This window comes from Macrobrachium nipponense, chromosome 23 (assembly GCF_015104395.2).
Source record: "Macrobrachium nipponense isolate FS-2020 chromosome 23, ASM1510439v2, whole genome shotgun sequence".
NCBI classification, from domain to species: Eukaryota; Metazoa; Arthropoda; class Malacostraca; order Decapoda; family Palaemonidae; genus Macrobrachium; species Macrobrachium nipponense.
Window position 1 is genome coordinate 13,786,757 of NC_061090.1, and position 12,780 is coordinate 13,799,536.

A 12,780-nucleotide genomic window follows, 5' to 3' on the forward strand; every position below is an offset into this window, starting at 1 on the left:
TGTTCTCTAGTAGTATATGTAGTATGGATTCCACCATAATCACAAATGATGCTTGGCTCCATTTATACAGCATGCATAGGAATTTTAAAAGGAAGGATTTTAAAAAGTAAAAAGTTTCAGATTGGATTATATCAGTTTTTAATATGTACAAGCATTTAAAAATAAAAAATGTAGCAGACTACTGTTTAATGTTTAATTAACGTTAATTTCTGTATCAACTGGCAAATTTTTTTTTTTTATTAAACATTTCAGTGCTTTCCACTGTGCAGACAACCTTGATATACCACATTCAACTTTATTTTTCTATCAATTTAACCGATTTTTGTATATATTTCTTATTACTTTTTGTGTCTTTCAAATTGTGGCTTATATCAGTATTTAGCGTATATCACTTAATTGTTCCTACTGGCGATACAAACGGTATGCCTTTCATTTACTAGTAAAGAATATGCTTCAGTGTACTAATTATCAAGGAGGGTATCAAAGTGAAGCTGGGAGAGTGAGAATGCCCAGTTTCACCAGCCAATACTACCCACTGTTCTTCTGGCTGGTATAACTTGTCACTTTTTTATGCACGTGTGTTGGCTAGATACTCATTGTCCTTTGTATCTTTTTATGTGTGCTCTTGGATGCTCTTTGTACTTTTAAGTGATGATTGTGTTTGAATAGGGTTCCCTATGTCCCTGGGTTGTGCATTTTTTCGGTGTTATGCAGTGTCCTTTAATGGTCTTTTATCTCATGGAGGTTAAGCAGGACCAATGCCCCTGTAAGAGCCATAGCCAACCTTGTAGTTGATTTATGGCTTCAGTTGCAGTAGATCCACATTCGAGTCAAGATTTCTTGCATGGGAAAAAATATACAGGTAGTCCCCAGTTATTGGTGATCTGGTTTTTTGGGGCTTGTTTAGCGACAAAAATTGGCACTTTTCAGCACCGGTGGGCAAAAATCAGCGCTGAAAATTACAGATTTTTTTGCTAGACAAGCATCTTAAAACTGAATTGCCAATAACCAGGGACTGCCTGTATGTACAATGTTATATACATGATAATAGTATCTTCACCTTTCACGCTCGTAGTCCCATCTCGAGCGGGTTCTTCATCTTGAAAGGAAAACCTGGGTGATCTATGTAACTGGGAGATCTATGTGGAGCTGTTGGAGGTCTTTTGTGGCCATGTGAACGTCCACAGGGATGTGAGGTAGAGGGTCAGCACCATAGGGTTGGTACTGGGTACAGGAAGCACCAGTTCCTCCAGTATGCTCTACCACTGGGGAGACATCCTTCATGGTCCTTTGATCTGCCATGGCTCATAACGATCCCACCATTGGGATATCAAATCCTCACTGACTTTCCAACTTCCAGCCTGGGTAAGTTCGGTTCTGGCGGCAGCATGGTCATCGCAGACCTCTGCTTTCTCGAGCCATAACTGAAGATAAGCAGGCACACAGGAGCAAAGTGGGTGGCCATATAGGATTTGTGCAGGGGAGCGGCCTGTGAATTTTGGAGTGTTCCATAACTCCTGTAGACCACAATCAAAGTCTTCACCGTCAATGTTGCCAGAGAGCGCTAGCTTCAGTATAAGATGCTTCACAGCCTTCGCAGTGGCCTCAGTATGGCCACTGAACTTCAAGTAGTGTGAGGGAGTAACGAGATGATGTACTCTCCATTGCTCCATGAAATCCCTGAATTCATGGCAGGTGAACTGAGGTCCATGATTGGTCCTGAGGCAAAGTAGGACACCAATCTCCTTGTAATATCTGCCGAAGATCCTTACTGTTACAGAGGTGATAGTGTCACTGTAGCACGGGGCAACCACAGGCCAGCCAGAAAGCACATCGGTCACGATAAGGAACGTCCTCCTGCGATGTTGAAGAAATCTGCCAACGTAGACTCAAAGGGATAAATAGGGTGGTTGTCATTTTGAATAGGTTCCTGCTGGAGGTTGAGTTGTAAAACCTGGCAAGGCTCGCATGTTTGGACAGTACTTGTGATATCAGTCAGTTCCTGGCCAGTAAAAAGTCTGTCGTGCCTGTCGCTTTGTGGCTTCTATTCCTCTGTGACTGTCGTGGAGTGCTGATAGAGTGCAGTAGCATGGGGCAACAGGAGTTAATACAATCCTTGCTCCACAAAGTACTAGTTCAGCACCAACTGAGAGGGTGTGCCTTAATTTCCAGAATGGGAGCAACATAGTATGTAACTTGTAACAATTGGTAGGAAATCCTAAAAGCATGCAGTCTCGAAATGTACAATGAGTCCTCCCTCGCTGAAGCATGAAGATCTTGAATAATCCTGTCAAAGTCCTGGGGTGAGGTATCTTCCTCTTGGGCTGCTGCATGAGTGGTGGCAATGGTCCTGATGTGTGGCCCAGCCTCAACAGTTTGTTTCATCCTGTGGTGTGAGCAGGCTGATGGGCACGGGACAGGGCGTTGGGTATGCCAAGCTGCTTGACAGCACGCCACACAGGTGTGAATGGCATACAGTGAGATTTTCTCTAAGACATTGCAAAGGGGATTCTTGACTGCATCCAGTGTATTGGTTGAGAATTGGCACCAGTGGGCGATGGTCTGTTATCAATGTAAAATGTAGGAGGCGGCCTACCAGGTAGTTTGCAATTGGACATAGCCCAGGTTACGGCTAACATCTCCAAATTGACTATGGCATAGTAAGTCTTGGCACCTGTGAGGAAATGAGCTACACTCTACTAAACAGTCTTCAATTGCTGTGGTCCTGTAAAAGGGCATATCCTAGTCTGTTGAGTTGAGAAGCATCTGTCTGTAGGATAACTTGGAGGGCTGGATCAAAGGAGACAAGGACTGATGGGTTAGCCAGAGCAGTCATCACTCAGCAAAATGCTGCATCCTGATTCTCAGTCCTTACAAATGCATGCTTGGGGATCATAAGGGGTCTGAGAGACTAAGCTTCATTCGCTATCTCAGGCGTAAACTTGGCCAATTGGTTCACTAACTCCATGAATGAACAAAGATCTGTCAGTCAGTGTAGGGAAGTCCTTAATTGCTGCTACTTTGTTGAGGTCTGCCGAAATGCCGTCTTTAGAGATATGAAATCCACAGGAGGTGGTGACCACAAACTTGTTTTAAAGTGTGATGCCAAACTTGTGGCACCTTGTCCACATCCCATGAATTCAGCGTAGATGGCTGGGGAAATCCTTTTCGAATAGCAATATGTTGTCTACTACCTCAACGCAATTCTTGACGCCTTGCATAGCCTTGTCTCCACGAAGGCAGTAGGCGTCTCTTGTGGGCCCAAATCCCTTAGGACCTCCGAGATGCTGGAATCGGCCACAGGATGTGATAAATGAAGTTAACTTTTTATCCTCCTCTGCAAGTTGCATTTGCCAGTACCCATGCAGTTCATCTGCATGTTGAAGAACTTGGCCTTCGCATCAACGCTGCAGACGCTAGACAGTGGCGAGGGTGATGGGTGGGCTAGGAGTTATACTTGGCTGTTGAGGTTCTTGAGGTCAACTATGATTCGAACACCTTTGTCCTCAGGTACAAAGATGAACAGGTGACACCAGTCTGAGGGTTCATCACCGGCAGGCTTATGGATACCCTGAACTACCACAAACTCACGCTCTGCCTTAACTTCTTCCCGAGGAGGCATGTAGTATCTGGCGAGGTGCCCTGATGACAAAAGGTACAGCATCTTCTTTAATAAGGATTTGCATTGGGGTCCTTTCATCGGCTTGAGTGGGGCTTTCTTCAGTTCTTCCTTGGAAATCAGCACGTCTTTGGCTTCAGCAGTCGATGTGGTGGCATGAAGAGACAGCTCTGAACACCTATTGATTTCGGTAACATCCAGAAAGGTCTGGGAACTGACGGAATAAAGGCCAACTCTTTGCAGTGGCTATATGACAGTAGTGGTGTTATGGCACCTTCATGGACTTGGATCCTCACTGAACAGGATATCTCGGCTAAGGTGAGAGTGGCTGCGAAGGATCCTAAGGCAGGTGTCATTGTAGAGCCATTTACAGTGAACATCAAGGTAACTGGTGAGAACTGCATTGCACTCCTAGGAATGTGCTGAGGGTCATGATGCTAAGGGCCCATAACCGAGATGTCGGCACCTGTCTAGCAACATCTGAATCCTGGATGTAGTGTCTCCATACGAGAAAGAAACTCAGATTGGCTGCAGTGTCTTGATAGAAATGTCTTTTCCTATTCGACGACAGCAATGGTTCCTGCCTGGAGAGGCTGTAGTAGGCTTGGCACTGGAAATAGCACCCTGTTGGGCATCCCTTGTCTTCTTCCAGCACCACTCGTCGTAATGTCCTTGTCAGTTGCATTAGCGACACTGGACCTGTCTGGCAGGGCACAGAGGTGCCTTGGCCCAATGCCCCTTGTGGGCACAGTTGCTGCAGGTGCTGACTACTGCTGGACACTTATCTGTGGTTGCACGACTGGTGTGAAACACTATGATGTTGTGGTAGGGGTGGCACCCTTTCCATGTTTCTTCTGCTCCCTGGAGTTTGAGCGGGCAGAGCACAAATTGCAGAAGAGGCCTTCCTGGTTGCCTCATGGGTGCGTGTTGATAATATCCTGTAGAGAGAGGGTTAGCTCACAAACTGAAGATCTACCGGGACAGATGTCTACTTCCTCTGCAATGTTCTTGAGTCTTGTAAGTCTGAAAAACACTCTCTCCTCCTAAGTCTCATTGCAAAAGCTGTGTGTGTTAGAGAAGGGCATCCAAGACTTCGTTGACAATAAATATAATCTGGTGTCAAGGGGTATGTCTAGGGTGTGTGTGCTTGAGGATCCTTTGTCTCTCCAAGGCAAGACATCCTCATCTGGATTCATTTTTTGTCACTGGGTTATTCGGGCAGATCCTCCATGACTGAATAATCTTCCCGCTGATGTCGCCATTCCTGCTTTTTGTTGCCTGCAAATTTCATCCTCCTCTCCCTGTTGTTGGACCCTTAATTCTTCCAGTTTCCTTCATTGCTCCTCTTCTTTGTCTCCTCCTTTGCTCCTCTTGTCTGATCCTGGCATGATCCTTGAGCCATGATTTCTTCAGGTATTGTGTGAACAAAAGGAAATCAGCTGATTGGGGTTTCATCGTTTAAGGGAAGGAGAGCAAGTTGGGACTGTGAACGGTAGACAGGGTCTTGTAAAAGGTGGCCGAGTGGGGTGTTATCACGTTCGTCCTGAGAATGCTGAGAATCCATTGTGAATGATGTTCTGTTTACCCCCTACACAGTCTTAAAACAGTATTTAACAGAAAGGTACAGTACCAGTATTTTAAGTGCAGTGCATGAAATACTGGCACTAGTTGGCTCATTAGCAACCACCTTACACTACACAAACCAGTAAAAGTCTGTTATGGAGAGAGAGATAAGCGGGTAAGTGTTGATGTATGGTCCTATGTTTTCTTCTGGTTCACTGTAAGTCTCTTGTTGCTTCTTGTAACTTCCTGTTATACCTTACTGCGCCATGTTGGTTGGGATGAGACGGGAAACAAGCTCACCTAAATGTAGGTTCTTTACTAGGTTAAAGGCTACAATGTAACAAAGACAATGCGTGTGAGCAACCGAACTCGGAGATGGGAAGCAGTGTACTGCGGAGCATTGGATTTGAATGCATTTAGTTGTCAATTATCAACATACATGGGAGGCAAGAATACAGTTATACGTATACATGGGAGGTGAGAATACATTACACAATGACAGATATGTTATACAAGAGATAATAGTGTCTACAATTCCACTTCTCCTGAATGCCCTGCTTGGTCTTGTCAGTGGGAGTGTTATGTGAAGGGAAAGAAACAGATAAACTAGCTCTCATATCAAGGTGTGCCCCATGCTGGAAGTGTCACCATATCCTTCCAAAAGTTTCCTTCCTCCAGTAACATTCCCCTTAACCCCTCCTAAAGTGCACCTTCTCCTGGCAGGGCCAAGCCTCTCTTCATAAACCCATTCCTCTCCCCCATGATATGGAGGTAACCCATTCCTCTCCCCCATGATATGGAGGTAACTTACCTCATCCATACTGCTTACTTTCTTTGGTTTTCTCCCACTGATTTTCCAGCCTGAGATCATAAGGAGCTTCAGTTGATAAGGCTGGGCATCCTCTGTCCATCATCATCTGGTTACCCTCCTTGTTAGTCCATACACAGCCAGTCCAGAGCATGTGCTGAAGGATAGTCCACATATAAAAGGCTCTGGCTTGTATATCTAGGGAAAATGAATTGCTCAAAATATTTGGCATTTCTTACAGTTTAGCATTCTGTTGATAATTATATTTTGGCTTTTTTACCCTTGCCATTTCAGGCTGTACATTCTGTAGGCTGTGCATGTACTCATGACAATCAGCTACATTAATTCCATAAAGTCTTGAGAACGTAGAGAAAAACACAAGCTTGATAAATTTGCATGACACAAAGTAACCAAAATAACTTCATAATGCTTAATTGATGGATACCCTCATATAAGTTGCAATGACAGTTTTGGGAGATGGACAGATTCACTCATGGTGAGCATCAATATTTCTAGCCATCGATTTGATGGATCAGGGGGGAAAGAGGTTCCATTACTTCTATAGCCCATAAATTTAATATAGTCATAAATATACGCAGGGGTTGCAGATGGTTTTAGTTCTGATCTTTTATGATAGTATGTCGGTTATAATTGTAATCTTGCAAAGAAATATTAGGAAAAACTTTTATATATAATCCAAAAAAGTGCCTGTCTTCAATCTCGGTAAATTTACATAAATATTTTACAGCAAATACAATCAGAATTTGTTACCAATTATAGTTATGTGTTTTGATATTGTTGGAACCATAATTATAATTTTACAAAAATAACACAAGCATAAACATGTTTAACTTAGTAGAATTTACGATTGTTTTGTAAAAAGAGGCCCCACAAGGGGTTGTAAATAGTCTTTTTCAGCTTTTCATGGAAGGTAGGGAGAATTTTTTAGAATCTTCTTTCTTATGCCAGGTGTATTTGCATTATCTAACGCTTTCCCCCCCCCCTTTTTTTTTTTTTTATTGGCTGACCTCAAAGTTTCCCTGGCCTAGGGTGCTGCATAAGTTTTTTTCTTTTTTAGCCAGGCTCTTGAGGGTTAATGGTTTAAGTGAATTTTACAGATTTAGGAGGGCTGCATGTTGTTGAAAGTTGGAATTTTTCTTTCTTTCACTAAATGTCCTTATTGACTCTTCTATTATGGTTGCAGATTGAGATGTTCTTAATGGGACATACTTTGGGAGTAACACTGCAAGTAGTTCGTCCAGCAAGCTATGGCAAGGATGATTTCATTTGTTACTACCCAGATGCCAACATTGGTGTTTGGCCAGAAGTGACTCTTGTGGCTGAAGATGATCGACACTACAATGTTCTCGTCAAGTGAGAAGTGAGAAATCAAATAATTTAACATTCTGAGGTTAAGTTAAAGTAACAGTGTTTAACAAAGATAACAGTAAAGCTTGTTTCCATCATATATAAGAATACATATATATTTACATATTTTTGTTTGATAATGTTTAATTAAAATTGTATATTGCTTTCAGGAAAGAAACTCAGATTCTGTGAAGGGAAACAACTAGTCAGTGGTGCTGAAAAATTTTTATCATTGACACTTCTAAGTAATGCATTTACTACAAATGGTACTGCTAGTATCAAAAAGAAGGCTGATCTCAGATTTGATGTACTCCCTGCAAAGGTAGCTGGGCAGGAAACCAGTACCAAGAATGATAAAAAGGAACTAGCATTGAAGAGCTGAAAATTTAACTTGTACACAACTTTACTATTAATCATTTTTATCAGAGCACAACTTTGTGAACAGTATTTTGGTTACTGTACTATTTATTGTTTTTTTTTTTTTTTTTTTTTTTTTCAATTTTATGCATTTAAATTGGGTTTACAAAATGAACTGAGAGATTGCTTTGTGATTCATTGATGTTCTTAGTTTATATGCTGATTTCTTAATCAATACTATACCATAGTAAAAACAATATAATAATCAGTTCTGATACAATCAAAATATACATGAATATTTGTGGACATAAATTCAGAACGTTCATTGTGGTTTACAGGACAAATATATATGCAATAGTAATGGGAATGGTGCAGATATCCATTCCATTTTAGAGTGGTGCATGCTGGATCTGGACTCAGCTCGAGAGAAATGCTGTATGTATATTGCGTGTGATTCATGGGTGCATGTAGGATATGATGTATATAGTGTTTTTGTTAGCATATCTCAGTTTGTTTAGAAATTGTGTAAATATATATTGTATATAACCATTATCTGTTGGATAATTGAATATGTAAATTTAGGAATAATCTAAATAGTTTTGGTTCATTGAATATAATTTGCCTGTATTATATGCTATGTATCATCAAACAAAAAGCAAGGTGTTGATTTTCATAATAATAGGCAATAACCTTATTTTAGATGTTTATATAGATGATTCCAGCAGGAAAAATAATAATGACAACACAAACTGCCAATCAGCAGTATCACAAAGGACTCGCCTTTTGATTCTCATCGTTTGACGTATGCCTATGTCTTACATCTCTGGGATTCTTTTCAATAACCGGTTTGGTTATTTGTAGCATCAGATGTTGATTTGCATGTATATAAGAATGAACTGCTAAAGAAAGTGTAATAAATTTGCATTTCAAAATTTGATGCTCAAATGATGGAAATTGTTTCACAGAACTCTTTCAAAGCATGTAGACCCAGATGCTCAGTCTGGATTTTGGTTATGATGCGTGGGCAGTACAATATGGTGGTTAAAACAATAATCGGTTGTCTTCCATATGTTTAAAGCATCTATTATGTCTCAAGTCCACTGTGTTCATAATTCTGCACTCTTCCATTAACTTTATGTTATAAACTGTTTCTACTAAACTAGCATTACCTTCTGCTGATTTAGTATTGTATTGTTATTCACGTATCAAAGCCTGTGTTTACATGCTTAATGGTATTGGAACATAGTAATGGAGACTATAACTAAATGGAGATCTGTGTCAGATTTAGGAGTGCCAGTTGCTCTTGTATCTTAAACCTCATTCTAATATGAATTTGCAGACCAAAGAAATAGTGATAGTATGAATGATTTTATTTTTATTTTAGATTATGCAGCATAACTATATTTGAACAAGTGTGAACCTAATAAAGGAACAACAAACATTAACTAACGTCACTGTTTGTAGCTTAAGGAATTCTGTTCTGATCATTACATTTGAGTCATGGCATTCCTATTTCTACACATGGTACCCACAAGTGCCAGGTCATCAGAACATTTTCAGACTAACTTAGTAACAGGTATAACTTTTTATCCATATGCAAATTACATTAGCCTTAATATTAAATTACAGAAGATCACAGACGATAAAATGAAATTTGTATTGTTTTTACTGTTCCAGAACAACCAGTTAATTAGTGTAGCTATACAGCAAATACAGAACTACTGTACAGGTATTTCAGGTAAACATAGGTTATTAAGATACCTCAAGTGTCAAATATACGTAATGTATGATCTAAAGCTTGTATCAAGTAATAAGTAACTCAAAACTGCAAACATAAGACACAGTGAGTACTGCAGTGAAGTGGTGTACCCACTGGTACAGTCACTGAAAACCAACAAGCATTTTTGTACTGTTCCATTTTCTCAGTTTTTCAAAAGTAATTTATTAATACACTTGCATTATAGTATAATAGAGAAATTAAATACAATAACCCTTATCTTTGTTACTGTGAAGCATGTAGCAATTCAATATTCATGCACAAATCACCATCAACATTGAGGCTTCTTGCCATACAAAGTTTTGCTTTGTATTTTGGTTGAAGATGCACAGATAAAGCACCGATTTTTTACTATGCACTAAATCAGTTAATTGGATATTTTGGGCAGGAGTGCTGGCTTTCCTGATATTTATTTACTTTATTTATTACAGTACTATTGTTTTACTTGTATAATTTGGAAAGTTCAGTTTCACTTCATGCCCTTTAGTGTTTTTGTTGTGTCATTTGCTGAAATTTCTTCCAATTCTAAGTATTCTTTTCCTTTCACCACACTTTTTCATATAAGCACAAAATACGCTTATCAAATTGTATATGCAATATGGCATGCTCTGTAACTGTGCAAAGAAATAGGGAAAGATGGCCTGGCACCACAGTATTTTGCTTTGAACTCCACTCATTAGTATGTTGCTGGAAATTCTTAATAAAAGGTTGCTTATTATTGAATTTTTACTTTTACATATTGATAAAGTTGCCCAGCATTATTTAATGTTCAAAACATTTTTCAACTCCATATAGTTTATAATTGTTCCTTGTATTTTTGTACTACAGTTTATATAACATACAAGTGCACCTTTGATATGATGAGTACATGTTTTTTGTTACAACAGTTGTATCTGACCATTAATTATATCATTCAGCTTTATGATGAATTGGTAGTATAGTGCAGTTTCAACCAGTGCAATGAAAATGCTGTTGATGACTGCATTTTAAATCAAAATTTTCTTTGCATTTTTCTGAAATTTTAAAGCGGCAAAATTTATTATTATACGTACTTTCATAGCTATAATGCTGTAAGTACATAATCCTGAAATAAAGTGAAAAATTAAATTAATACAAAAATACAAAAGGCATAAATCATGATGCAAGAGTGCACTTGAGTATATTTTTTTCCAGTGATCAAAGTTCCATCTTATTACAGATGAGCTAATAGGCTGTTAAGAATGTAACATAAGAAATGCATTTATACAAATATGAAAATATCATGAGACATTTTTTGTTGAGGTTTGCCTATGCTGGAATTCAATGTGATTATATAGTACATCAAAATGCATTTTATGGATGATTATTTTCATAAAAGTTTATATCTTCTTAAATTGATGGTGTAAACTGGAATTGACTTGACTGTTGTTCTTCTTTAGGTTCATTTTATGTGTTACAATGCAGCTGTGTCAGGTCTAAGTTAGGTTACGGCTCTGTAACGGGTTTTGCAGGAGTAGAACAAAGTGAGTTTATTTTCCATTTGAAGACTTTTATTACCCTTCTTTTTAAAAACTGCAAGTCCTTTTCCATAGGTTACTACACTGACTCTTAGTATGAATTCTTGGCCTTGAGACTTTCCCAACTAGTAATAGACAAATCCAGTGTTCTAGACTTTTACTAAGGACAATCCTCCTTACTGATTTTTAGCACTAATTATAAAAAAAAAAAAGGAGACATGGGACCCAAACAAGGAATAGCTTTTCATACGTGAAAGTACAATACATAAAAATTAGGGCCACCTGTAAAAGGGGTATGTGACAGGCATAAGAAAATCTGATAAATTCTAATAATCTACTTCATATATACATTAAGCTTTCCACTTGACATGTTAATGAGCAGTGTTCAACAGTAATGTGTGTGCCGCTCCTATAAACAACTTTTCAAGTATCAGGGGTAAGAAAATATTATTATAGCAGACATGATAAAAACAAAATAAATTATACATACACATCTTTGATGTAGCGTTAATGTACTATATAAAATAACAAAAAAAGAATACATTACAGTATTATGTATAAATTTAGAATTCCAGCCAGCATAGAGGTCAAAAGATTCAGAGTGAATGAACTATAGGGTAAAGGATGAAATTGTATCATCCCAGTAAATGACTAGCTAAAAGGTGTAAGGGGGACAATTTATATGGAAAAAAAATGAAATGTCTAACAAATAACATGAATTATCTACTTTGAAAAGAAATATCTACAACTATGACATTTATCCTGAAATATGTATCTTTTCATTGAAATTGACCATAATTCAAACAAACAGATTCAAAGTAAGTAATATGGTGTATATAGATTCAAAGTAAGTACTACGGTGTATATAAAAAAAATCAATATGTAATTTAATTTTCAGCTGTGGAGAATGTCTTAAAATAGTATGAGATTCTGACCAAAAATCATGTACGTTCCTAAATAGTCGACTGATGCAATAGTTTTTCAATCCTCGTGGTGGTGGTTGGGGGGAGGAAGGAGGAGGCAGGGGTAGTGTTGTCAGTGCAACTCGTGCAGTAGACTATAGGCATTACGTACTTAATGTCTTTTGGCAGTATGACTTTGGCCCGTAGCTGCAACCCCTTTCATTCCTTTTACTGTACGTACCTCCTTTCATAACAGCTGATTCATAGTGCAACTGTGAGGTTTTCCTCTTGTTACACCTTTCAAACCTTTAACTGTTAATTTCCTTTTCAGTGCTGAATGACCTCATAGGTTCCAGTCCCTGGCCATTGGTCTAAATTCTATTTCAATTAAATTCAATAATTTGTTAAATTATTACATTAATTAACAGCATACCTTTCAAGTTGTAGGGATTCTCTTGAAATAAAAGAGATTAAACATCAAAAGTCATATAAATGGTTGACGGAAGCAATTGTTTTTCAAATTATTACATTAATTAATGGCTCAGTTTTTACATAGTTTTTTTCCACTGTTTAAATAATTGCTGTCAATAGGCATGTGTGATAAAAGCTTTGTGAGGCAAGGGACTAATAGAACAATGTTCACCTTTAAGTGGTAAATATATTGTTTACCACTTTTACATCTTTATTAAAGCAGGTCCAAAAAATGCAAATTTTAAATTATACATTGAAAACCACATCATGAAGAATATTTGACAGAATTACAAAGAACCAGAAACTAATAGATAAATATGAAGCATGTTTTGTTGCCAGTTAGTGAATTTTGAACAAAATCCTATGCAGTTATGTAGCATCAGTTCTGAGCATAATTGTACAAAGAGCAGCAGAAGGGA

The 12,780-nt window shown here is 38.4% G+C and overlaps 1 protein-coding gene across 16 annotated transcripts in view; it reads left to right on the plus strand.

The window, feature by feature from the left end:
• The window catches only part of LOC135198695 (uncharacterized), a 325,058-nt gene extending 314,048 nt beyond the window's left edge, over positions 1–11,010 (plus strand). For all 16 annotated transcript variants that reach the window (XM_064226592.1, XM_064226600.1, XM_064226544.1 and 13 more), the window contains 2 exons: positions 7,195–7,371; positions 7,529–11,010. In XM_064226592.1, the coding sequence (XP_064082662.1) occupies positions 7,195–7,368 (174 nt within the window). In that variant the 3' untranslated portion in view covers positions 7,369–7,371; positions 7,529–11,010. The remainder of the gene's footprint in view (positions 1–7,194; positions 7,372–7,528) is intronic.
• The last annotated feature ends 1,770 nt before the right edge of the window (positions 11,011–12,780 follow it).